Below are 27,615 nucleotides of genomic sequence, written 5' to 3'. Positions count from 1 at the left end.
CCGCGTTACAGGAAACGGCCGATTCCGCGGGGCAGAGTATCCTCGACCAGAACAAAGTGTTCCAGCTGTAGTTCATGACACAGTATTTACCGTGCATTTGGACTGAAAAACTTTGAACTGACAGATCAAAATCGCTCGAGGGGAGCATCTGCAAATTGCGTTCTACAGTTTACCTACTGTTGTGTACATTTGTATTTACCTTAGTTAAAAAAAAGAGTGACTCTTACAGAGCTCATCAAACCTTTTTGTTGGTTTGGCTCCTCCCACACGCTTTGAAATTTAAAAATGGTTTGAAGTGGAAAGTGATCCTTAGCGCCTTTTCTCACTGTGTCCCTCACACAATTCTCCAAATAAGAGACAAAGCGTGCTTGCTTCAAGCTGTTTATTGGCCACGCCCATTTGATTTGACTGTAAAACTGACAAAAATGAACTCAAACACACCCAAATGTTCAACGAAACTATGTAAATATGTCGAGCTAAAGTTAGCGAGCTTAATGCGTATAATGCAAAACGCCATAAACGGGCTAACAGCGTAGCTGTCACAGTAATTATAAACCTTCAAACAACTGCTACTTGAACACACAGAGAGCAGAAATATGAGCACGGTACGACATTTCAAGGCAAACAACTCTGAACTCTGAAAAATCCGCGATACAGTGAGGGTGCAAAGGATGAAGCACGATATATCGGGTGGGGGGGCTATATAGTCATCACCTCAGCCGTCCTCGCACTTCGAGGGCTTTTTTTTCTCTTCATCAAATGTACCGCATGTTTATTTTGTTCCCCAAAGCTTGTCTAGTCTGCTGTAATGCAAGAAACATCCGATACACAAGACAAACCGCAAGTGGGACTCAAACCACAAGCCCGGTGTGGCCGCATGAAATTTCAGACGCTCCCTTGGCGCCTGGCCTTCAGAGCGCCGCTCTCGACGCGGACTGAAGCAAACCCTCCCGAGACGGCCGTTATTACGCTGCCAGGAGGAGCTGGGATGAGCGGCGAGAGTCGCAAACGAGTGACGGAATGTCGAAGATGTCACATGGTGGAAGACGCCATGTGCATGTACATGCAGTTTGGCGTCTCGTCAACAATTACAACCAAAATGGCTGCCTTCCTCCTTTTATGACAGGCGTATCCACTCAATTTTGTGACAATCGGTGAAAGTGGTGACTGGGAACTGATTTGTCTTCTAACTTTCCAGGCCCCCCTTGTTTTTTTTTTGTTTTTTTTTTTCCTTCTTCATGGACTTTTGCCCAAAAATGGCTGCTTAAGACCAAAATGGACAACTTCCTGTTCAGTTTCGGGCAGTGACACGTCACTCCATCATTTAACTACGCATTGTAGAAGATATCAAATGGTGGAAGGAATGCGTGCACTTTTCTGGCCGGCCGTGTGTGTGTATGTGTGCGCGTGTGTGTGTTTGGTTTCTCGTAATTAATTTTGCATTTCCCGAGGCACTCCCCTCACCTCTCCGAAGGATTCCATTAGGTGAAGAGAGGAAAAAGCTCGAAGCGCCACGGAAATATGAAGCCCTTATCCTCTCACAACCTCTTAGTGGGAATCCCCCCCCCCAGCCCCGCCCCCTCCCCCCCCTCCCCCCCACACACGCAAATTCCAGCAACCTTTACCGCTCTCTTCTTTGGAAACAAGCAATTCTTTCTGTCACAGGGCCGATTCTTCCCTCTTGTGGGTAAAGGGAGTGTACTGACAACATACTTTATGGGGGGGGGGGGGGGGTGTAAAAGTTATACACTCACAGAGAATCAGTGACAAAGAACTTTAGGAATGTCCCTAGAAAACATAAGCCGTCCTGTCTCGGGTCGGTTCTGTTATCCGGTTCCCCTCAGAAGCCCCGAGTCCGAGCGTGGAAAATTGAAAGGCACACAGTTGTGACGGCGGCTCACGAGAGCGTGTGAGCGTCTTTGCTTATTCTTCCACTTTCTTAACAAATTTCATGTCTCCTAAAAAGCTCGGGGATTATCCACGGCGGATTATGGAAGCTTGTCAGACGGCGTGCGAGGGGCGAGCCGAGCAGATGTCAGCCGCCGATTTTGTATTCATGATCCCTCGAACGGCCGGGATCTGATCTGACGTCCTCGGACGTGACAAAAAGGAGTTTTCACAGGGCTCCTTTTTCTCCGGAATGTCTTTTCCCCCCCTAAACCGCACGTGTACAATTTGCAAAATCAACTTTTCCACCTGCCCCGCCGAGGATCCTAATCCACGTAAATCCCATTCTCACGACAACAGGGACGTGTTTCAATCCATTTTTGGCAGGACGAACCTCACTTTTGTCATCTTTCCAAACATGTTCCGAACCGGCCCGTTCGCTTTGATTTGGATAATGAGAATGAAAATGTGCTGAGCGTGTGCATGTGTGTTTTGATATCCAGCAGACATGTCCTCGCCGAGCATGAAGAAGCCAGAGAAGCCGATGTTCAGCCCCACCTCCCCGCAGGAGTCCTCGCCACGAATCAGCACTTTTCCTCAGCCTCATCACCCGGGCTTGGCGGGCGTAGGACACAGCGGTGAGTTCCCTCGGCGGTTCCCTGGACCGCCCCTGATCCTGAACGCCTTTTCTTGTCCGCCTCGCAGTTATATCGACGAGGAGTCCGCCGCCGCACTCGCCGCTGCAGTTCTCTGCCTCGGCCATCCTGCCCCCCGCGCCGTCGTCCTACTTCCCGCACACCACCATCCGCTACCCGCCCCACCTCAACCCGGCCGACCCCCTCAAGAGCTACGTGCCGTCGTACGACCCGTCCAGCCCGCAGAGCAGCCAGGTGGGTCCCCCTGTGTTAAATGAGTTTGCTTTGCGTTTTAGGTATAATATTTCACAATATAGATTTGTACATTTTCACGAAGAGGTGCATTCACTTTTGTCGCCAAGGATTTCGGTATTTTAAGGGGCCTGCGAATTTACACTGTTATACAAGCTGTACAGTGTAGCAAAGTGTTATTCCTTCAGTGTCGCCATCTCCCGGAAGAGTCCCGGCGGTGAGGAGAATGGCATCTCGTTCAGCTGATACCGCCGCGCCGATTGTTCCCAACGGCCACTTTAATCGCCGCCATTTTAAAATGCGGAAAAAGCAAAGTTTGAAGGAAGCACGCTGCGGCCGGAGTGTTGTATTTGGAGGAGAAGGGGGCAGGCGTCTCAATTGAAGAGTCCCGCGTGACATTTCTGAGTTTTATATCCCGGTGCTTCACACTGTAAACAATGAGCTCCATCTCCAGAGTGCGGCGGAGGCGCTGGGTTTAAGAGAGTTGGTACCGGCGGCGCTGTGCCTTTTTTTTTTTTTTTTAAGGGTGTCTGTTACTCCAGAGAAAAACCATGGGGAATGATAAAGGTTGTAAATATTTGCCGTTGCCGGGCCCCGGCTCTTTTGCAGAATTAACTGGCCCTCTGCTCGTCGGGAGGGTAGCGAGCAGTGGGGGTGGGGCCCCAACAAATAACGCGGCGCTTATAAGCCCGTGGACGAGTGCCAAAATGTTTTTATGCTTGCTTTAACGCAGATTATATGACACTCTAATTAAACATTCTATTCACATCCAAGGGAACCCTCTGGACACAATTCTTTTCGAGAAAGGCCTGTTTGAGTTTTGAACTTAGGGCGGTCCTGAAATGAACGGCGCAGACAGTCTCCAGCCGTCCAAAAGAGTCGCCCCCTTTCTTTCTCTTTCTTTCTTTCTTTCTTTCTTTCTTTCTTTCTTTCTTTCTATATAGTCTCTCTGTGCTGGCGCATTCATGCCATTGTGACCGCTCGCTCGGCCCGTCTTTTCACGCCCCGGATCCCAGTGAATTCCATTTATGAGCGCTATTAAAATCATTGTGCAAAATCATGTAGGAAATCCATACTCATTGACTGAGCGTCCCCCTTCAGAGTCACAGTCATAATAGTGACCGCTCAAATCTGTTCTTTTAATGTGGAACCGGGCTGGTTAAGAGACAATAGTGTGCTTTATTGAGATTAGCAGAAAATAATAATAATCAGAGCTGCAAGCGACGATGAATAGGCCCTCGCACCCCCTTTTTCGTGGCAAATCCTCAATTATAATCAAACTTCGGCGCCATGCTCCACCCACATCAGATGGCCTCGGCAGAAAAGCTTCTCGCGTACTTGCTTAAGTTCAGGTCTGATTCGGGCAAATTCCCGAGCAGGAGTTAATGGCAGGACGAGCCTCGGAATTCAACAAAAATGGCTGCTTCAAACCAAAATGGCCGCCTTCCCGTTTAACGTCGGGCCTGACGTCTTGAGACTTTTTCGTGTGTCCTTTCACGATAGACCCGAATTTGTGTCGATCGGTGAAACTGGTGACAGGGGGACGAATTTTCCAGGAGGCTTTTTCAGAAAATGTGGCCCTCAAACTGGCTGCTATGAACGAAAAGCAAACCAAAGCAAAGCAAATTGATTGAAACAGCGCATTTCATACACAAGGTAACTCAACGTGCTTGACATGATTAAACACTTTTAAGAACAAAAACAGCTTATTAAACATTTCAAACAAAGAGAAATACAAAATTAATCGAATAAACCTGAGTCTGTCGATCTCAGATCCCTACTGGGTTAATATTCCATTAGCATTTCACTCATGTATTCAGGACTTAAACGGTTTAGTGATTTATAGACCAGTAGCAGAACTTTCAAATCTATTCTAAAACTGACTGCAAGCCAGTGTAAAGACTTTAGAATTGGATTCATATGCTCTGACCTCTTTGTTCTGGTGAGAACCCGAGCCGTAGCATTCTGGATGAGCTGCAGCTGTTTAATGCTCTTTTTAGGGAGTCCAGTCAGAAGACCATTACAATAGTCAAGTCTACTTGAGATAAAAGCATGGATGAGCTTCTCCTGGTCTGCTTGACACATGCCACCCTTCAATCTGGATATGTTCTTCAGGTGGTAGAAGGCAGTTTTAGTAATTGATTTGATAAGACTGTTGAAAGTCAGGTCGGAATCTATCAGAACACCAAGGTTTCGAACTTGGTCTTTGTTTTTAAAAGAGAGTGACTCCAGGTATTTACTAACAGCAATTCTATTTTCTTTATTGCCAAAAACAGTGACCTGTTTTGTTGTGGTTTAATTGAAGAAAAAATTGCCTCATCCAGATATTTATCTGTTTTAGAAAGTGACACAACACCTGCTAGATATAACTGTGTGTCATCTGCATAGCTATGATAGTCAAGATTAAAGTTGACACCTTTCCCGAGTCAGTATTCAACCTTATATCATTTAGCACTTTGATAAGAGCAGAGTTCGCATTTAGCAACATTTTAGCAACATGTACGGTAAATGTTCCGTTCAGTTTCAGGCATGGGTCCATTATGACACATCTACCCAATTTTGTGGTTTCTATTTTCTTTGCAGGGGGCGCTACTGAGTCTGTGTTCCAATAAATACTACAACTACTACTACTGCACTGCAAAAATGCAAAATCTTACATGGTGAATTTATCTTATAATTAGTAACATTTGAGTGTAGTTATTTTTAGACAGTTTTGACTTGAATTTTCAGCAAGAGGTCCTTTTCTTCCAGTGTATTACTCTTAATAATAATAACCTTTGTGACTAATGAGGATGAGCGGTACGGAAAATGGATGGATGGAATACAATAACTTTTGCTCCCCCTGCAGCCCAACAGCAGCGGCCAGGTAGTGGGCAAAGTCCCGGGCCACTTCACACCCGTCCTGGCTCCCTCCCCGCACCACGGCGCCGTGCGACCGGTCTCGCTGTCCATGCCCGACACCAAGCCCATCACCACGTCAACGGAAGGTGAGTCCTGCTCTCGGGGGCACAAAATGCTTTGTAGGCATTTTCATGGTACGCTGGCTCGTAAAAACGCTTTAGTAATGCTGGAACAGGCTACACCCCCCCCACCACCCCTCATGGTAACCTCTCTTTGCAGACATTGGTTGTTCTCCTGTTTTACTGTTAAAACATTTAAGGGGGATTTACGTCATGCTTGCAGGTTTATTACCCGCTAATTAAAGTGGGCCCAAAATCTGACCTTGTGGTGTGCCCCACTTGTCACTATTGGACGCTTGCCATGCTGATAACTGAGCCAGAATTTATAGAGCACTTCCAATCAGTGGCTTTATAGACGAGAGCGACATGTTACACCACACCCGTTTTTGATGTCGGCCGCTGTGTGTCGCCCAGGCTACTCGGCTCCCGGCACCCCGACGGCGAACCGCTTCGTTGGCCTGAGCCCCAGAGATCCCGCCTTCCTCCACCAGCAACAGGTGAACCCCCTCCAGCACCTTCCTCCATTTTCCTCTTCCCCACCGCCCCGCGCATCACACAAGACATCCCTGCCCTCTCCTTTGGTTACAGTTACAGTGCATCCAGAACATACTCACAGTGCTTCACTTTTTACACACACTGTTATGTTAGAGCCTCATTACGAAATGGAGTAAATTCATTTTTTTCCTCTCAAAATTCTACACACAACAATCCATAATAACAGCATACATTATTTTTTTTTTAAAATAGATTTTTAAAAATCTATTTAAAAAAACAAAACAAAACATAAATTACATGTATTGATAGCCTTTGTTGACAGCAATTCCGGCCTCTAGTCCCTTTTGACTGTGATGCCACAAGCTTGACACGCCGACTGTGTCTTTGGCCAGTGTGGCTCATTCCTCTTTGCAGCACCTCTTGAGCTCCATCAGAGGAATGCTGGAGCTCTGAGCTCTCTGAGGGTCCATGGTCTTGGTCACCTCCCGAAAGCTCACTTTAGCCAGGTGGCCGGCTTTGGAAGAGTCCCGATGATTCCGAACGTCTTCCATTTACGGATGATGAAGTCCACAGTCCTTTCTCAGCAGCAGAAATGTTTCTGAATTTAATCCGTTTTGGAATAAGGCTGTAACATGAAATCACGACGCGCTGTGACTACTTTCGGGATGCACTGTCCAGCTCTTCAAACCCGCTCTTGCCGTCCTCGAAGGCCCTTTTGCCGCCATCTGAGTGACAACAGTTCCATATCGAGTTGAAACGCGTTCTGTTTCGGAGTTGCAAAGGCTCGCGTCGCACTGCGGCCGCTGTCGGGCGTCATTATCAGTATTACTGGAGTCTTGCTGCGCCGCCATTTCTCAGGATAGGTGAGGTGTGTCCGTGTGCGTGCGTGTCCGTGTGCGTGCGTGCGTGTGCGTGTGTGCGCAAGTTTAGAAGAGGACACACTGGAGAGTGTGTTCCCCCCCTCCTCAACCTTTTTAAGTGCTGGTTTGAGGCCAAGGCTTTTCCAACCACAACTAATTGAATGCATCTGTACGCCACCATATAACCATCACTCCACAACTACACCCCCAACCTCTTTTTTTTTAATTTTTTTTACAAATGTTCAGTAATAATGATAAAGCTCCATTTGGCTCCTCTCTCATTCTCTCTCTCTTTTCTCTGCCCCCCTGTGCCACGACAAGACAAGACAAAAAAAAAAAAAACGATTGATTCTCACTCAGCCACAATTTTAAAATACTATTTTGATCCAGATTTTCAGTGTTGTTCAAATAAATACCAGTCTCGGGATCAAGTAATCAATTTAAATGGCACTAATTTTGATTGCATGAAAACAGTATTTTTGAAAATGCATGGATGTGAAAAATACAATTTGGGTTAAAGAGCTTCTTCTACATACCGGTTTATGGAACATAAAACGGTAATTACCAATGCTGTGAATTTAAACCCACTGTGGCATAAAGCGGAGATTGGATGCAGAATACATTTTTTGAACACCGAATGTGGATGATGTAAAGATGGAGGGGGGGGGGGGGGGGGGGATGGGTCCCCGTCCCCGTCGCCACACTTTTATTCTGACTTAATTTTTCCAGAATTCCAAGAAATCTGCTTTTTTGGCCCTGGTGAAATAGCGCAGCGAGAAAGAGTCTGCTTCAAAACAGAAAACACACACACACGCACACACACACGCACACACCTGCTCCACGATTCCCAGGCAGCGAATATGTGAGAAGCCTCCATTCATCTCTCGCCTTGGTTAACCCCTCCAGGGAATCACCACCATCCAGCATTCCGCTGGGAGAGATCGGTGATCAGATGTCATTTGGCATTATCTAAGCAAGGATCCTAATCCGCAATCTGCCCGCATCTGTTAGTGCCCACCCCCCGCCCCTCCTCGCTCACTCCCGCCCGTGCCGCTCTGATGTGGCGGTGTCAGCGGGCAGATGGCGATCCCCTCAAGGAGAAGCCGCCACCGCGTTTGTCGTGGACGCGCGACGCCTCGTTTATCCCGCTCGGCCTCCGAATGCTCACGATGCATTTTCTTGACCGCTGCCGATGAATATTCAGCGCGATCTGATGAAATGGCTTTTAAGAGGCGGCGAGAACGGAGAGTGCCGACGGTGCGCTTTTCCGTCCCGCCGCTTTGCCAAATGAATGCGGGGCAAGGTTAGCCCGACGTCGGCCTCTCAGCTGGATTGCAGGCACGTGCGCTGGCATAATGCGCGCTCGCCCGTTTGCTGTGCGTATGCGAGGTTGCCTTTTAAGAGGTCCGTGGAAGTGTGTGCGCATTGTAAGCGTGAGCCCTCATCCATCCAGACCATGCGTGTCGACCTCGCCGAGTTGTAATCAAACTGAATTTCAACCACGAAAAAAATCTTGTCGCACAGATGTTCATGTACCCGTAAGGATTTGCGGTGGCAAATATTGAACAGGTTTCTCTATTGGAGCTGCGGTACTCTGGTGTGCTCTCCCCTTGTAAAAAACGTTTCAATCTCGATTGAAGATTCATTTCTACAATCTTGAATTCGCAACTTGTCTCTTGTCCTGCCTCAACCCCAGACATTTGGATTTTGGCCTGTTTTATTGCCGCTTCTCCATTTTTGCTTGGTGGTGTGCCATGAGATTTTTCTGGCGTAAAATATGTGCCTTGGCTTAATCAAGGTTGGGAAACACTGGTTTATACAATACATAAACGTACTATGCTCCAGTATGAGGTGCTTTAACTTGACTTGGACTTGACAAGCCGAGAGTCACCGCCTAATCTTTACCTTCAAGTCAAAACCTGTGCTGATTTAAAATCCAAAGCAATGCGGCGGCGCCATCCGCAGGGATCTGTTTGTCTTAACAGTGGTTTACCAAACGGAATTTTCCTCTTCCACGCCCAGCCATTGAAAAGCCTACTTGACGAATGTTTGTGGCAGTAAACGGTCGGATTCCACTTGACGAATAAACGGGGAAATCGATGGGGTCCGATAGTCGCCATGTGTGTGTACCCCCGCTTAAATGTGTCGGACTGCCTCGCAGCATGAACAAAAACAAGTCGCTCACCTTGTGCAACTAACTAACTCCATCTTTTGTTTTCTTACTTCCAGGTTAGCCGTGATTGCATGTTTTTCCATTCCTTTTTCAGCACCCCCACCCTTTTTTTTTTTTTTGCCCATAACACTCTCTCCTGCATGATGCTTGTTCTCTGTCCACTGTTGACTTGTTGTCTGATGGCCCAAGTGATCTGACCGCGAGCATTTCAATTGACAGCTGAAGAAGTGTGACTGGAGCGTGACTCAAAACGGCAGGCATTATGGCCCCAGTGCCGTCGACGACACTTTGGGGATTGCTTGGCAAAGGTAACCCTTTTTTCACTCTTTCACGCTCACCTCTCGTTTTTTTTTTTTTTGCGCACACACTCAATCACCGTCCATCGCTTCATTACTCACGCTCCTTCTTTTCATGTGTCCTTCATGTACGGTATGTTGCTCAGTTTGTTAGCCTGCCTTTTGACCACGGCATCATTTTGTCTTGGTCTGCATGGTTGGAGATGGCCACAGTGTATCCTTCGCTCCCATGTGGATTAAAATAAAATTATTGTGTATAGCAGTTGCGGTATGGATTTAAAATAAAATCAGATTTTTACGTCAATCATTTTTTAAAAAAATGGAAAAAGCAAGAAACAATAAAATTCATTTGCAAAATATTTGTGAAATGTTGCTAAATGCAGAAAGCCGGCAACACCGATTACTTTTTGTAAACTAGCTGCTCTCTGTTCCGCAGCCCTGTAGTTAGTGTAAGCAACAACAACAAAAAATCTATTTAAAGAAAAACTAAAATCTTCCTGGCACTATCTTTCAATGGGCAACATTTGGTAAGCAAAATGCTCTTTCCCTTGAGTGTTTCAAATGAAGAAGGGCCGACGAAGTCCGAGCAGCGGCGGCCTCACGCACATCGAACTTTCCTTATTCCAACAAGCCGCGTTTTGTTTGCCTCCACGCTGAAGTCATGCCTCTTCAACTAAAACCTACCAAAAGAAACGCCCCCCACCCCCGCCTCCCCCTACACACACACACACACACACACACACACACCACCACCCCAGCTTCCTCTCCAGGGGGAACAAAGCCTTATGCCAGCGAGCAAGCATGAACTCAGGCCTGTTTTCCCCGGTTCCGTCTCCCTTTTCCACTTTTCCCTGGTACTGGGCGTGCGCGTGCATGTGAGCGTGTCTGTGTGTGTGTGTGTGTGTGTGTGTGTGCGTGCATGTGTATATGTGATCGTGTTAATTAAGGTCTTTCCGAATACATGCACACACGAAGAACCCCCTTCAACGGGCCTCCTAAATCGGCCAGAGGAGGAGGAAATGTCCTCACGCGCCACTTTACGCACCGTCAAATCAAATAGGTCCCAAAAACATTGTTTCTTTTTTGGTTTCCAACCGTTGAGAATACGTCTTGTATCGTTGCCCTCCATGTCGAAGCTGAAATGGAATTTCTCATGCGACAATTGCTGTGAATCTTCAAGTGTATTCTGAAAAAAAATGTCGTAAAACTGCATTTTTGTTTTTATTAAAATCTCCAATTCTAGTTTTTATAGTCTAATTAGATTTTTACAATGAGATCGAAAAACATAAACTCAAATACAGATGAGCTAAAGATTTTTGGTGTAAAATCATTTTCTTTCATAAATAAAATAATAATTTATTCTCATTTTTAAATTGTGTTATTCGTAATGCAATTATTATTAATTAAACAATTAAGAAAAAGAAGTGTTCAGCGTATATGTAATTGTTTTAGCAATTTTCTATTTTATTTACAATAAATCAATTCGGCAGTTATTGAATAAAATAAGAAACTTTTCATTTGCTAATTTTAGGGAAAAACTGTGAAATGAATGCAAGAAATATTACAGTGTAATGTTCAATGTTGATGTAAACTGGTTTATATAACTGATATATTTATATTACATATTGTATGTATGCATTGTGTATGTTGTATTGAATATATTGTTTGAGTGGTCGAATATGTCAGGCTTGATTTGTGGTTATCAATATTGGGTCTAAAAAGATGAATTCGGTGGGAAATTCAATGTTCAAAAACGGTCAAACGCACGCCGGCAGCCTCGCCAGTATTTTTCCACTACTGTATGACATTTCTCTGCACTAGTAGAATGACTAGGGCTTACTAGTTGAACAACTCCAAGTTACTCGTGAGGCAAACTCTGCACCCATTGACATCTGTCTCTCCTTGTGAAGTGCGAGATGTTACTAGTAGAATTTTGTTACTGGTCGTACTATTTCCATGATGTCAACGAGTGCTCAGTTTGGCCTCACTATTGTTCTTCTTAGTGCGCCCTTGTCAGTCCACTAGTATGCAGTCATGTCATACAGTAGTGGGAGACAGCAGTGGAAAATACGTTACGAGTAAGACAGTCGTTCTAATACCGTAGTGCCCTTCTTGTCCTTCCACTAGTGCGCCATAGTTGTCCTACAAGTGTGCAGTGATGTCATGCAGGAGTGGTTAAACATTACTAGTGTGGCATAGTCGCCTTACTAGTGCATGCTAGTCGTTCTACTCGAGTGCAGTAATGTCGTATGGTAGTGAAAGCCAGTAGTGGGAAAAAAAACTCGCTCTGCTCGTGTGCCCTAGTCGTTCAACTGAATTGTCTCACTAGTGAGCACAAAGAGCGTACTAGTACATAGACGTTAAGATGGATATCGGATCATGCTCAACAGCTTGCTCTCAGGGGCGAATGTGCAAAATTGTGCCCGACTCGCACGTTGCCATCGTGCAGGCAATCCATTAAGATGCCAGTCGATAATCTCATTTGGCCAGCTAATCCTCAAACGTGTAGCGCCTTCGCGTAGCGGCCCGTGTGCGCGGAGGCCGCGGGCAGGGTTTCCCCTCCGTCCCGCAAGGCCCTGTTCTAGTCCTGAAACATTTGAGAACATCTTTGTTGCCGTCCTAAGCTCATTAGGCACTCTGAACCTTTGTTGTTGTCGTCCACACTCGCCGCCCACTTCCAAGTGAAGCGTCCATTAGCGGTGACGGGATGAGCCGAACCGCGGCTTCTTTTTAAGCCCGAGACGCAGATCGAATCTGACAGCCATCAATTTGAACTCGATTCAAAGGGATACGGCGGCTCCCTACAAAGTGCGCTTTTGTAGCCGTGTGGTCCCCGCGATGTTTCATTACCTGAGATGGAAGACGGAGCGAGGGATAAAGAACGGGAGCAAACAGGAAAAGAGAGCCACTCTTGGCCGCTCTGTGCGCTCTTTGTTCAGCAAGGTAGGAAAAACTTAATCCCCACGCGGCACCGCCGCTGCCCCCCGTTTCCTGCCCGGCGAATTTTGGCAGGAGGGCGAGGAGGGAGGGGAGAAGGAAAAGAGAACTTGGGGACGAGTTGGACAGGAAAAGAAGCGCAGGAGAGGATTATCCTCTGTTTTTCGCTTGTTCGAGAAGCCTTCGAATGCGATCTGGTGACGTCTTTCTCGGACGAAGTACCGCTGACTGTTACTTCCTTTCGGACTCTGTTCCAAATAAAGGATCGTTTTCGGGGCTTTCCAGTACTCAAACTCCCCCCAAAACCTGGGATGATTCGAAAATGGACCAAAACAACCCTGAAAGGGAAACTTGTCGCAAGTTTGGGTTTGAACCCTCATGTCGTCAACCCGTAGTTGCGCACGGGGAGTCCGCTACCTGTTGTCCGGGTTTGGTCACATGACATTCACAGCACAACCGGGAGAGCACTTGTGACGTTCATTTCGCTGGATAGTAGAGGGCCACGTATGTCAAACGTGGCGGCCGCCGAGATGGATGAAAATTGATGAATGAATCGCTTTCATTCGTATTCTGCAGATGCAATATTAACCAGAATACCGTGTTTCGAATAGTGGTGGCACATACGATGTATTCTTGCCCAAAAAAAAGAAACAAAATAGAGATTTTGCAGTTTTTAGGCTTCAGCTCAAACTTTTTTTCAATGTAACAGTGAGGCGCAGGTATCCACCTCGCGCTGGGAGAGCTGAGATAAGTGCCCACTGGGGCCGAGGGGCTCTCGTGGGGGAAGGGGGTGGGCAGCAACGTGAGGGTAAGGGGGGCTGGCGGGCGGGGGGCTAATTATCTGACATGTACGTAACGCGGTACCCCTCGGGAACAACGCGCCGCTTGTTCCTGCTCGCGTTTTCAGTTAGCACCGTTGCTCCCCAGGAACAATCCCAGTGTTGTTTTGCCATTAGCGTGATATGAATAGGGATGGGGCGGCTTTGTGGAAGGACCCCCGCCAACGCACACACAGACACACACACGCCCTTCATAGAGGAGGCGCAAGCTCTCACACAACCTTTTAGACTGCATCCGAATAAAACAACACGACACAAAAAAAGGACTTAGACGAATGTGCGCCTCACCCCTAAATACAGTGTTCCCCGCTATATATCATATTTCATGAATAGAATGTTCCTTTTTATGAAAAAACTCTCTCAAAACATTAAAGCAGTCGGTGACACCGAATCACTCCTGCAGCGCCTCGGCTGTCTTGAGACCAAACCGCGACAGGTCGCCTGGCGTTCCTGTTGGATGCGAGTATGTAGTCCGAAAGTATCTGACGTGTGCTGCGCTTGCGTTTTAACATTTCCTGACATTAAATGCACTCAAGTATTGGACGTTAACGTGTAACAAAAACGGTTGGTCAAAAATACAATGACTCGTAGGAAAATAGTACAGTTGTGCCTTTTTAACTATTTAATGTCACTCCCATTTGAAGCTTGTCAAACTAAACATCAAACAAACGAAAATGACAAGTTGTGTTTTTGAAACAACCACACAACTGTGCCTTCCGCTAGCTTAATGCTAACACCGAAAGCAAAACGGCAAACACGGGGTAATGAATACCAAAGATTGTCGTGGTGTTATAACCCTAAAAGCAACAGATATTTCAACACAAACAGCGGACCAACACATAGACACACAATGTAACAATGGCATATATTCTTTATCCTCTGCGAAGAACGACTCATATTCGTACACTTTACTGAGTCACTCACAGTAATGGTGAGTTATTTTCGTTAGTCTTCATGAATATATTTAATCATGACGTACAGACGCTTGAATTCTTTTACGTTCGATTTTATGATGTTTTTACTGTAGGTTACATTTGAGTTGAGTTTTGGGGGGAGGCTGGAACAGATCAACATGAAGTTTTAATGGGGAAAGATGATTTGAGGGTTTTGAGGTAAATTCTTATTAGTTTTTGTTATTTGAAATCCTTTCCGCATGTGTCTCTTTTTGTCCACACAGTCCTGGTACCTGGGCGAGCTTAGTTCCATTCCAAGTGTCGAACGGGACGCCGATTCTGCCAACAAATGTCCACCAGAACTACAGCATAAGCATCATTGGTGAGCCGCTGGTCCCCGCTGAGACTGGGAACTGAGCCCAGAGGGCGGATGAGTGTTTCTGAGAAGGTGCGCTTGGGGGGGTGGGGGGGGGGGGGGGGCGGGGGCGCAGAAACCAGCAAATGCAGCAGCAGCTGTACAATCTCAACACTCTTCCCAAACTGTCCCAACCCCCTCGCCTGCTTTTCCCTGGGTTGTGATGGACGCTGGAGTAAGGAAGGAAGCTTCAGGTGTGCCCTCCCACCCCTCCTCCTCCCCCTTTACACACACATAACTACCCACCCACCCAACACACACACACACACACACACACATACAGTATACATACCAGCCAGTTGTTGTTTGCAGGACTTTCCAATGCATTCAAATACTGTGATGTATAGATGCCTTAATGTTCTACTGCATGACACTCAAATCTGTGCTTCTGATGCTAATCGCGGGGGGGGGGGGGGGGGGGGGGGTCAAACAAAGTCACTGTGTACACCGTCGAAAAACATTCAGCGTTCTTCTTCGTCGACTGTGATGCCGGGAGAAACAAAATGTTTATTGTTTTTCGTTTTGTTTTTGGGATACTTCCAACAATTAAGAGAGTTAACTTGAGATTGGAGCCCTCACTAAAAGATTTGTGACCCCTTTAAAAAAGGTTTTGGTTAAAGAAGAGCAATTTCCATGGAGGCAAGTGCAATTGAATTATTTTGAAGGGAAGCTATCAGTCTGTCAGCCCTCAGACTCTAAAGGAAAGGGGGATAAACATGGAATGGTTTTATGGGTAAATGTTTTTTTTTTTTTTTTTTTTTTTATAAATACAATTTGATTTCAGTCCCAATCCCAGCAGCAACACCAGCACTTGTTTTTGTTGAGTGCCCTTCCTCAATTGTACAGGGACATATTGTTTATTCTTTTCTTATTTATTTCTTGGAAAAGGTGGGAAAATAACCCCTTAAAGAAATGAACACATGGTGTGTGCAAAAAAAGAAAAAAAAAAGAAAATAAAAGGCATTTCTCTTTTTTTTTTTTTTTAAATATAAATAAGATCAAGAGCATTTTGGCCGTTGGCTTTGAAAGCGTATGTTTACAAGAGGAAGAAACAAGTGTTAATTGATGGAAATGTACAGTGAAATTGTCAATCAGTCAGGCGGTGGCAAAAAAAAAAACAAAAAAAAATTCAAACTGACAGCCATCAGTCCCTGCAGTCTCTCCACTTCATTTGCACGACGATACATGACGTCCACATGACGTGCCTTTCTGCATATCTTCGCACGCACGCACGCACGCACACACGCACACACACACACACACACACACACACACACAGACACACCCCACATTCATTTTGATCTTTTTAATCATTGTAGAAACATGCAGAGTTAACATTTTTAAGGTTTTTGTACTCTGAAAATGAACTGTTTAACTTCACATACTATTTTCTGTGTCACTGTTCCATCGCGTATCCGGGCTGTGTATAGTCAAGTTTGTAATCGGTTTGTTTGTTTATTCTCCCTCCAGTATTTTTCCCCGCGGCTTTTCTAATAACCTATCATCTTTTCCCTCCCTTTCCGCACTCATCCTTGAATTCAGAATTATAAAAATTATGCAATACCGAGTTTTGCCTATATAGGTAGTGCTTATAGACGGCGTCAAATATTAGAGGCTAGTTTGGAGATAGACACTATTGTAATGCATTTATTTTGTTGATGTTGTTGTTGTTGATGTTGTTGTTGTTGTGGGTGTTTTTTTTTTTTTTTTTTTTTTTTTTTTTTTTTTTTTCTCTTCTTTTCTTCTCTCCCCCCCCCCTCCTTTCTTTTATTTGACCAAAGTGGGGGCTGCTGTCTATTCGGTCTCAGACAGGGTCTTCTCTCCCCGCTTAGGTCTAGTCTAGTTAATCATTTGTAAAGTTTTGTTTTTTTTTCTTCTCTCGCTACAAATACATCCACGTTGGTTGTACGGCTGCAAAGTCACCACTCGGTCTACTGTGACCTTTTTTTTTTTTCTTTTGCCTCCGGAGAGACGGCTCGACTTGAGGCCGGGACAATCACGCAAAGACATCGCACGCGCACACACACACACACACACACACACACACACACACACGCGCGCGAACACACGTCATTTGGATGCAATTCCCGAGTAGATGCCTTAACAGCAACCAGTGGCCTGTCATCTGTGCAACAATCACACACAGCGACCAATCCTGGTGAGGATCCAATCCAAATCGGTGTGTCGACTCCCAACCGCTGCGAAATGACCCAATTTCACTGAATTGCTCTGAAAATGATTGATGACAAATATCTCATCTGGTCATCTATCCGTGCCAGCGACGTATAGTGACAGGCAGAAAAATGAAATGTTCGTGCATTCGATGGCAGAAGGTACAACGCGTAATAAGTCATGGCACCCGTACACTGAGTAAATGTGTAAATACAGTAAACCCGTTCATCGCATAAAAATGAAAAGCCGCAATATACAGAGACCATATAAAAACAATTTTTAAACTAGTTTTGCACTTTCCACACACTTTAAACACATTTAAACGTATTAATTTGACATTAAAAACGTTTTCGTATTTGAACACAAAACAATTTGCAAGCATAAAAGGTACAGGAAAATACTGTACGTATTTGATAATGCATAACGTACATCATAGCGCGCAACGGCCGCATAATTCCGTCCTTCCCGAAACCTATCCGGGAGTTTTGTCTTCTCCCGAATTGTCGAAGCCTTCGGGGGCGGGGCATAAAAAAAGCAAGCAAGTCTTTTTATCTGAGAATGGTGATGTTACAAATAGCCAATTGGAGCCTACGAAAAAAATCTAAATCTCACAATACTGCTTAAATGTTCATTATTTGACGTATGCATTTCGTTTTTACTGCATTTTAATGAACACGTGTTTGCAAAATTTGTGTAAGGTTGATGCGTTCCACATAAAACATCTTCCCAGATTTTGGGAAGCGCGATATAGTAAGGAAACACGAAATAATCCTTTCGATAAAATACTTTTGGGGCTATTTTGTGCCGTGAGATTAGTTTCTAATGTAAAATAGATGCCTTGGCTCAATCAAATTTCAATCAACACCACATATACAAATATATATTCCCATAGTCGATTTTGCAATTCTCTTAACCCCCCCCCCCCTTAGAAGGAATACATAGCACTTAAATCGCAGCTAGGCAATCCCTCCTCTGTTTTTAAGCAAAACCTCTCAGGCGTATCACAGGGGCATTATGCATGTCAATCAGTGCAACACGGGTTGACACCTTTTTTGCACTCGTTCGCCCTCCCGTTTTGCGCAAGCAGGACGACAAATCCTCAAGTCCAGCGGCATCTCGCCGACCTTTTCAATTTATTTTGGTCCTTTTTTTTCTGGAGTGCTTTGCAGCCTGCGGCCAGAGACCCCATTGAAGTGCATTGTCCCCAAGACTGTGTGTGTGTGTTTATCGGATTGGGAGGCATGATAGTGTCAATGACGGTTGTGTGTGTGTGTGTGTGTGTGTGCGTGCGAGCGAAGATAAAGGTCTTCTTATGGACGAAAAAAAACAAGTTTGTACACTGTAGTAAACCCTTCCTGAGAGTTTAACGCCCTTATATGTAAATCTTCTGATTCGCGGGGGGGAAAAAAGTGTCAATTCCATTTTAGGAAAGAAAAAAAGTGTTTTGGAGGCTGGTTTGGACTCAGAACTCCTCATCCCCTGGATGAATAGAATCTGTTGTTGTTCTCTTCCTGTATGTAATCTAAGGGTTGATTTTCCGCTAGTGTATACAGTGAACCCCCGAGCCCTGCCCTGAATAGCAGAAATCTGCAAATAAATCGACACCCCCTTAAAAAATGTTTTTAGAATTTCCTATAGATGCCACAAGATGGTGGCAAAGCACTATTTTTTGTCAAAATGAAACTACTCAAATCACGTCAACATAGTTCTTTGCCACCAAGATGCCACAAAATGGCGGGAAAGCGCTTTTTATCAAATGGAACTCCTCAATTCACATCACCATAGTTCCTCGGCCCCCGAGATGCCACAAGATGGCGGCAAAGCACGACCGTTGTCTCAATGAAGCTCCTCAATTCATCTCGACATGGTTCGAAATCGTGAATAAGCGGGGGCTTCACTGTACGAGATGACAACAAAAAATGAAGGCTTATCTGTTGAATGGTTATGATTTCTCCGAACTTGCTTCGCGCTCGTAGATATTGAAATTTGGAAATTGTTAATTCCGTAGTGTGGCCACAGCACGTGTGATGTGATATATCTTTTCTCGTTTGTTTGGTTGTTTTTTTTTTCATGGAAAAAAAAGATGCGATTTCTTGTCCAACAAGACGGCGGTGTGAGTTTTTATTTTTTTGTAGCAGCTGGGTCGAGACCCACTCCCCCCACACCCCACCCCACCTTACCCCCAAGATTCTATGAGAAAAGCAGGGTTTAAAAAAAAAAAAAAAAAAAAAATGTTCTACTATCAGATAGTTGTCGATGTTTTTTTTTTTTTTTTTTGTGCTATTTCCCAATTGGCGCTCGTAAAATGTTCCTTTTCGGGGGGAAAAAAAACCCCAACAACAACAAAAACGCTCGCGAAGCCCCTCCCATTATGCACTTTTTGTGAAATGGAAAGCATTGATGGCGAGCGCTTGACCATGAGGTACCGTACCTTCCGGTCCATTCGAGTTGCCGGCCAGGGTTTGAATGTAGAATCAGTGTTCCACCCCTTCAAGTATTATTGCATTGATGACTTTTTTTTATGCAAAACACGTGCAATTTCCCACTGACGCCACCGTGAGGGCTCGTACCTGCAGGAAGTCTTTTTTTCTCTCTCATCAGCCAGCAATCCCCCCCACCAAAACAAGACGAGCAATGCAGTGCCTGTTCCAAGCTGTTCAACTTGTACATACATGTAAAATGTGACATAGACTTACTTTTTCGGTGGGGCTTATTCATGTCCGAGCATGTCGGCACACATGAAGCTTGCTTTTAGCAGAAAAAAAGAAAAAAAAAAAAAAAACACACAAAAAAAGGAACCTCTTTGTTTGTTTATTTGTTTGTTTTTGGGGCAGCGCTACACATGAAGTGCAGTCTTTTTTTGAAATGCAGGGCAGGTCTTGTGGCACTTTTACTTCCCCGTGTGCGCACGCAACAACAACAACAACACCAACGAGACGTTATGTATACAGTACGTACTGTATGCAAAGCAGCAGTGATGATAGTTCCGCTGCGAGTGTGTGCAAGAGGTCTTTGTATCTGAATGTACGTTTTAGAGGACTTTTTTCTTTTTTCTTTTTTTTTCTTCTCACTTTTCAATCTTATTTTAGGAGCCACAAGGTGTCCATTGTGAACTGTACAGGCCTCCTTTTGCTTATTTTATCAGTGTTTTTTGTTGTTGTTGTTGTTGTTTTTGTTTTTGTTTTTTTGAAGTGACGCCTTCCAGTCGGTTACATTTGGTGCAGGGGTTAAAATTGCCACAAGATTAAAATCAGTGTAAATAAAGGCTCAACTTTTTTTTTTCTTTTTTTTTTTTGTGATTGTTACTGTTATATCCAGCCTATACTGCTAGCAGCTGTTCTTACTGCAGTCAATTACTGGAAGTGGATATATTTCCTATGCAAAAACTGTTTAAACAATAAAATGAGCTATGCTACAACAAAAACAAAAATGTCTGTGTGGTATCTTCCTCGATTGCATTTTTTTTTTAAACCTGTTCGCTGACTGTTGACCGGATCGGTGAGCGTTAACCTTTTTTGTTTTGTTTTAAATAGTTTACATCAATAATAAAACAAACATGCATTGTAGTTATACTGCATTAAATTATAATTATTTAATAAAACGAGAATATAGGCAAAATGTATTTTTTTTCCATATGCAAAATGTATTCTTTTTCAAAACATGTTTTCAATTATTTTCTTTTCATTCATATTCTTTATTCTACTAGTTATAAAATATAAATCAACCCATCATTTAATGATATTGAATGAGAAGTATGTTTTATTTAACCAGTTTGAGGGGGGGGGGGGAAACTGAAATCGTGCAACAAATATTACATTACAGTAAAAAAAAAAACATTGAAATGTGTATGTAAAAGATAATTTGAATAAAACAATGTATTCTCATTTTTTTTGTATTCATACGTAATTTCATTATGATTTAACAAAGTCATTTCCCAGTTTTTTTTCGTGTATCTGTAAGCGTTTATTTTACTGGTACTTTACATTTTAATTATTTACATTAATTTAATTCATTTATTAAGACAAATTAATAGATTTTTTTAATGAATTACTAAGATTTTAATTAACCAGTTTGAGGGGAAAATGTAATCTTTTGTAATCTGTTGCAACCAGAAAAGACCAAAAACAACCACGAAAAATGTAATTTTTCAAGATGCCTTCACTGACGACGTATCGCACTAATTGGATTTCATTCATTCTCCGAAGTGTTTTTATTTATCTGTTTATTTATTTTGATCGTCCCCTGTTAATCGTTCAATCCCGGAGAGCTGGGAGACGATTTTTGGGAGCGCATCGTGTCCCTCGGGTCACTGGAGGTAAAGTCCATGTGTGTCTTAGTGTCAAGTCCAGCCAGTTCTGATCTAGTAAGCCTTCCTAATGGGATGGAGGCAGCAAAAGTCTGTCTAATGCTCCAATTACGCGTCATTGCCAGCTTACGCGATTTGCCTCAGATGCACCAGCGGCGACCCCCCCCCCCCCCCCGCCCGTCCCAAAAGGCCGGCCGCGGCGCTCGCCGGCCAACGGGGCACGCTGAAGTAAAACGAGCCGATCTTTAATGGCAATCATTGCGCCGTTTACCCAAATTGGCCATTGGGAGTCCGCATCTGGCTTCAATAGGAGTCGGTGAAGGTCTTGGCACTCGCTTGTCTCTTCCATATTTTCCACTGTGCTTTATCAGTGATTTGCGGGGGCCAAATAAATGATGATTTGGCCCTATTATGTTTCGCTAAAAGGATTTGTTGATTGCCCGTCTCTCCTCGGATGGATCCACGAGAGGTTCCCATACTTCCCGGGCTGCGTGCGTACGGGTGCGCGCTACTCTCACACGCACTTGTGAGCGCAGAGGTTGGACTGGACCCGGGCCAGCGCCGGCACAAAGAACTCTGTCACATCCCTGAGCTGCTTCTTTGTGGCAAGAGTGCGGATCCTGGTGAAATTGTACGCAGCGGACCCCGGAAAGCTTGGAAAAAACAACAACATTTGCCCCCTGTCACCAGTTTCACAGATTGAAACTGAATTATCTCTCGTAACAGGATTCTGAAAATGTCTCAAGGTTAAAGTTAGAGCAAATTTCACCAATTGACACGAAATTGGGTGGCAAGAAAAAGTCTCAAGGACCTGTGCCCGAAATTGAGCCTGAAGGCTGCCGTTTTGGTCCGAAGCAAACACTTTGGGGCCGAAATCCTTGCAAAAGGGGCGTGGGAACTGAGAGAAAAATCACTTTTCCACCAATTGACATCAAATTGAGCGGACGCGTTGATAATAACAGGACGCAGAAAAAAGTCTCACAGACCCATGCCCTGTGATTGAACCATTTTTTGGTTGAAAGCAGCCACGAGTTCCAAAGGTGGGACTTTGAACTCCTACACAAGACATTTGTTGCCATCCATTTTGCGTAGAACCTTGCTGCTCGGGCCGCGGTTGATGAAACCAAGATTTGAAAAGGGACACAACAACCTATTTTGCAACTGAAGAGGACTTGGGGGGGGGAGGGGGGGGGATGAATGCCTTAAATAGTGTTCTCATCACCGCGTATTCCCACACACATTTGCATAAATTTCATAGTCTTAAATCGTGGATTGGGGATCGGAGCGTGTTATTAGCGCGTGTTTAGGTACTCGTACGAGCCCGTCGCGCTGAGGCTCCTCGTTATCTCGCTGAAAGCACGAGCCGGGTCTTAAGATCGTGGGATTTGTTCCCATATTAAAGCGGCGGGACGGGCTCGGAAAAAGAAACAGGTGTTGGGTGTTTGCGCGTCCGTAGGTTGCAAAAAACACGCTGTTCATCTGTTGTGTTTGTGAGTGTGTGTGTGTGTGTGTGTGTGTATACATGTGACAGAGGGGCTTCAGTGGGGGAGGGAGGGGTGGGGGCTTTATTGAAAAGTGCGCCTCTCCTCCCCTGTTCAACATGCTGGATTAGCACCAGCAGTTTCCCATGGAGCAGCCCAACACACACACACACACACCCTCTTCTCGCCCCCCTTCACATTTGCATAAGGCGCAGACAGGCGGAGATGTGACAAACAAACCACACACACACACACACACACACACACACAACGTGCCAACCGGCTGCCTCCTATACATGAACCCAAATAGGAGAACTCTCCCCAAACGGTCACCTTACAACATATTTGACTCCACGGCTCGGCTCTCTGCGCCGCTGTCCGGCCGCCAAGTTCCCATCAGGCGCCTGATTTATGGCGCTCCGCGCATTCCTCGGGCCGCCCGAGCTGAAATACGAGACGAGATGCAGAGAGGATACTCGCTCTGCGACGAGAACATTCGACAGAGGCCGCGCGGACGCAGCGTCGCAGAGCCCCCCCCCCGCCCCGTGCATTCGTGTTCGGTTCCAAAATGGCTGCTTTGAAATTCCTGTTCAAATGTATCTACGTCGTATAGGGGCACGACACGTGACTGCCCCGAGCCCGCTCGGCAGCACCCGCTGAAAGGTTTGAAAATTCCCCCGATCACAGTTTATACTCAGGACAGAACTTGGGTGAAGCTTCTAGCTAAATAGACACGTAAATGACACACACACAAAAACATTCTTTGTCATAATGGCAAAATTTCATCAATTATCATCAAACCACCGAGTAGAATGAATGTGTTTTCAGAAAACACACAAAAAAATATATAACATTTTGGCCCTTCCATGTAATTTTTTTTGGGTGGGTGGGGGGCCTTTGTAATAAAATAATGATTAAAAAAAAAATCTAAAATATAAAACAGACTAAAATAATTATAGTGTCAATAAAAAAAAAGTTGAGTGTTTTGAAAAGCACGAAAAAATAAAATGCATTTCTATTGTTGATAATAATAAATCACCCCAAAACAGAATTTGAATAAACATTGGCCAATATTTGATAAAGGAGGGAAAGTCAAAGTAATGATTGCATATTTTCATTTCCATGTGACTGTCATTTGTTTCATTTTCTGCATTACGCTGTTTTGCTCATCTACCTGCACGTCAAAAACACTGCCCAGCGGATGCCCGTCTGACAGCATCAATCAACCAATCAGGCGTTTGTGGGCGTGGCCACCCCGCTCACCATCACCCCCTCCGCACACACACCTGCTCCCAATCTGCTCGACTACTCTCAGGTAAGCGCTGCGTGTCTTCGTTTCAAATGTTTCATGTGCAAAATGCAGGCACGTTCACTTGATTGGTCAGTATGATTTTCAATGTCTGTTATTTCTTGAGGACCCCCTAAATTGAAAATGTCGTCTCCGTGTGACATTTTTGCGCGTGTTGTGTTGTGCAAACACGCGACGTGTTTGCACACCGTTGCGAACGCGTCGGCCGGCCGCTCGTTTCCCCGCCCGGGTTCTCCTACGCTCTCGGCTCCCTACCTGCGGGAGCCCGAGTGGCGCTCGTGGTACAGCGCCGCATTCTTTCCCTGGAAAGGAGAGCAGGCAAGCCATGCAAGTGAGTCCTGTGTCTGTGAAATGAGCAGTTGTTTGACGGTTTATAACCTCCATGTTAAGTTCCCTTAGCCTGCCTGTGGTGTTTTGCATTATATGTTAGCGTTAAGCTAGCGGCCGTGCAATAGATGAAATGACGCGGTCCGGTTTGGTGTTTGAATATACGATGTTTAACAGTAAAGCGCGCTGGGCCTCTTATCTGGTGAACCGCGTGAGTGACCGTGTTCATTTCCTCAAAGTGATGTTATACGAAAATCTAGCGAGAGAGCGAGACCGGACGTGAGGGAATACTGCACAAGCAGTCCAACATTTCCCGTAATATGTCCGCGTTAAATGTAATCCGTAATGTCACTTCCTCGCGGGATGCCGCAGCAGGACGGTAAAATTCCCCAAAGAATTCCACCTGGTTTCCCGAAAGCACAACACGGCGGCTTGGCGCACATCTGCAAGCGTGTGTGCCCATTTGAGGGCTTTTTTTTTTTTTTTTTTTTTTGACTTGCGTGTTGCACGTCGGCTGTGGCACTTTGGCACCTGCGTACCATTAAAAAGCTAAAGGCCCCGATAATAAGCTGCAGGTGCACCCCTGGCAAAGGGTGGGGGTGGGGGTGGTGGCACTTGAGTGTGCGTGTTGTCACTTTGCATTCTGTATTAATACTCGTCTGTATGACACGTTTGCTCTAGGGGTGGAAACAAAAGAGACACTTGTGTCCATCACGGCCGCCCATCTGTGGCAGCGTCGATACATATTGATGTCAATCACCATGGTGATTTTTATTTATTTTTTTGCACGCTAGCTGCGTTGGCATATACATGCAAAACCCTCGCCATTGACGGCAACGAGTGGAAGTGACAGCCAATAAGGAGGCAATCAACTTCCTGAAAATGTAATTACGCGATGAATGCGGCGATGTAAAGACTCCGGGACCGTAATATCGGCACACGCCGGAAAAATTGTTTGTTTTGCATGTGCTGTTTTGACACCGCAATCGAGTAGCTTTCCGCAAACAGAATCCTACAAAACCTCCTGACTGAGCATGTTTTTCTTATTTCATCCCCCCCCCCCCCCCACACCCTTGAGTTTCTGACTTCCAGCTGCTTTCTGCAGAAGATTGATGATAGAAATTCGCATCATTAAAGTGCTGGAATCCCTCACCTGCTTAGCATTTACAGTACTTTGGACGCAGGGCCCACATGTTCTTCTCTCTTTTAAGCGCTTCCAGATTTCACCAGTGACGGGTTGTTCCTCTCTCCTGTTTGAAACGGACTCAATTTTCGCCGCGTGTTCATGTTGTGTAGCGCAGCGCTGTATATGCTACTTGAAAAGGCTGTTTTACTTCATTTAATATCGCTCAGGCCTTGCGCACGCGTAATGATTTTACGCAACGCAACGCAGCTGCACGCATGAAGATTATGTTCCACCACCGATCTGGAATCCAGTCCTCAAAGACGCACAAACATCGCCGGGCTGTTTTTGTCCCAATTTTGCCCCTTCCCGACCAAAGATGTCAAACTTTTTGTTTTAGAAGATTATCCTGCGGTCTGAAGTGCGTTGAGTGAATTTGTATCTTAAATACTCAACGGGTTCAATATTTACGACCCAAAATCTCGTCTCGACGACTCCCGAGTCACGGAAGAAAAACTGTCGTCATTTGTACGCGTGTGTTCACCAGATGGCAAGTATTTTCCAAAGCTGATGACGTCACCGTGCGACCGCACTCAAGTTGATGTTTGTTGCCATATAAGCCATTTGCAAGATGCAATTAAAAGACAAACTACGAAACGCGATTTGCTTAAACCAACTCGCGTGCAAGTAAAAAAAAAAAAAAAAACGCATCCTCGTCTCGCAAAGACGTCGCAAGGTAGATGCGCAGGGATGAACATATGGATCGCGTGCTCAAACCTGGCAAAGAGCGGAAGATTAATAATGATTTGTGCGAAATGAAAGGGACCACCCGCAACCCCTCCCTCTCCACCTCCTTCCAAAAAGAGTGTGCAAGTATAACCTTCACTTTCATGTGCCCATGGGAGTGAGGAAGACAAATGGGGGGGGATTTTATTTTTTTTATTCCTTCCGCTGTGTTTGCAGGGTGCCGCAACTGCATCACACGCACGTTCCCCCATATGGCGGATGGATCGGGGATGCAAGGATGCGGCGGCTAAGAAGAAAAAGAAGTCCCATATGCGTGTCTGTTTCTCTTCATTAGCTGACGGCCGGAACAGAAGTAGCTCCTCGTCTGCTTGACTGAAACGAAAGACGGTAAACTCGTTTCGACGAGGACTCGCCGCCGCCGACATCTGACATTCCCTTGAGGGGCAGCGTTTGCTTTTCATGCGTTTGAAACTGCAGGCTAGTAAAAGATGATGATTGCCGTTCTCGTTTCTTTTTATCCTAGAGACGGAGTTGCAACCGTTCACGCTTCAGCGGCTTCCATTGTGTGGAGACCAAGCCGTTTTTCAGCCACACCCCTTTTAATCGCATCGTGTTGAGAGTTATTTTTCACAATTTCAAAGCGTTTCCAGGTGTTTTAATAACATTTCCGCGACAGGCTCTCGACAGGGTTGAGGTCAGGGTGCGTACGTGGCGCACGGACTCATCGCCGCCACCAGGTGGACAACTTCGGCCGATGCGAACCTGCTCATCCAACAGCGCTCAATGCAGCTCTGCTTACCTTTTTGCCTGTTAGGCCAGAGAAGCAAATATTTGTATGGAGGAAATTAAAACATAAATTTTCCCTATGATGTCCCCTCTAAGCTTAAGAAATGCTAACATGCCAACACACTTATTTTTTTTCTCCCAAGCAGAAAGCGAAGGGCCCCTATCCCCCCTCCTCAACTCCTCCTTGGGCCACGAGGCGAGGAATAAACTGATCCCGTGTCAGACATTCCCTGGATAGTACAGCGTGGCCCACGGCGCTATTAAGGTTAAAGAGCATTCTGGAGCGCTTCGAGAGGCGGCGGTGTGAGGAGGGAGGGGGAGGGGGGGGGGATGGAGAGACCTGGATGTTGTAGCTGTGAGGAAGCGATGCCGGCAGAAGGGTGCGTCGGGGCGGGAGGGGGGGGGCGGCGGTACGAGCGGATCGCCCCTGTTCGCCCCTAGCCACCCTCCTCCGACTGCCATCTGATGTGAGGTAACATGTGAGGGCGAGCATCCATCTGTCCGCGGTATACGCGAGCAGAAGGTGCAGCTAATGAGGCTTGATTTGCCGCTGCACCTGCCTCCAATCTGGGGGGTGATGGTTGCGCATGTGTGCATGTGTGCCAGGGATGCTCCATCTCGCCAGCCGCCCCTCAACCCACACAAACCTCCATCTACACCCCCACCCTCGTCCCTCCTCCCTCCAGGTGGAATCCTCGCCGAGCTTGAATGGGAGCGCCTGC

General features: G+C 45.6%; 1 protein-coding gene across 5 annotated transcripts in view; it reads left to right on the top strand.

The window, feature by feature from the left end:
• LOC133397741 (nuclear factor 1 B-type-like) overlaps window positions 1-23,813 on the top strand; it is a 64,566-nt gene extending 40,753 nt beyond the window's left edge. For 3 of the 5 annotated variants that reach the window (XM_061669003.1, XM_061669001.1, XM_061668999.1), the window contains 6 exons: window positions 2,391-2,525; window positions 2,593-2,777; window positions 5,623-5,761; window positions 6,149-6,231; window positions 9,482-9,570; window positions 14,512-16,328. In XM_061669003.1, coding sequence (XP_061524987.1) covers window positions 2,391-2,525; window positions 2,593-2,777; window positions 5,623-5,761; window positions 6,149-6,231; window positions 9,482-9,570; window positions 14,512-14,644 — 764 coding nt within the window. In that variant the 3' untranslated portion in view covers window positions 14,645-16,328. Of the gene's footprint in view, window positions 1-2,390; window positions 2,526-2,592; window positions 2,778-5,622; window positions 5,762-6,148; window positions 6,232-9,481; window positions 9,571-14,511; window positions 16,329-23,799 lie in introns of those variants that run through there. The other 2 variants (XR_009767684.1, XM_061669002.1) reach the window with 2 other exon arrangements.
• The last annotated feature ends 3,802 nt before the right edge of the window (window positions 23,814-27,615 follow it).

This window comes from Phycodurus eques, chromosome 23 (assembly GCF_024500275.1).
Source record: "Phycodurus eques isolate BA_2022a chromosome 23, UOR_Pequ_1.1, whole genome shotgun sequence".
Lineage (NCBI taxonomy): Eukaryota > Metazoa > Chordata > Actinopteri > Syngnathiformes > Syngnathidae > Phycodurus > Phycodurus eques.
Note: the sequence above shows the minus strand (reverse complement) of the source record. Positions and strands in the feature narration are given on the sequence as shown.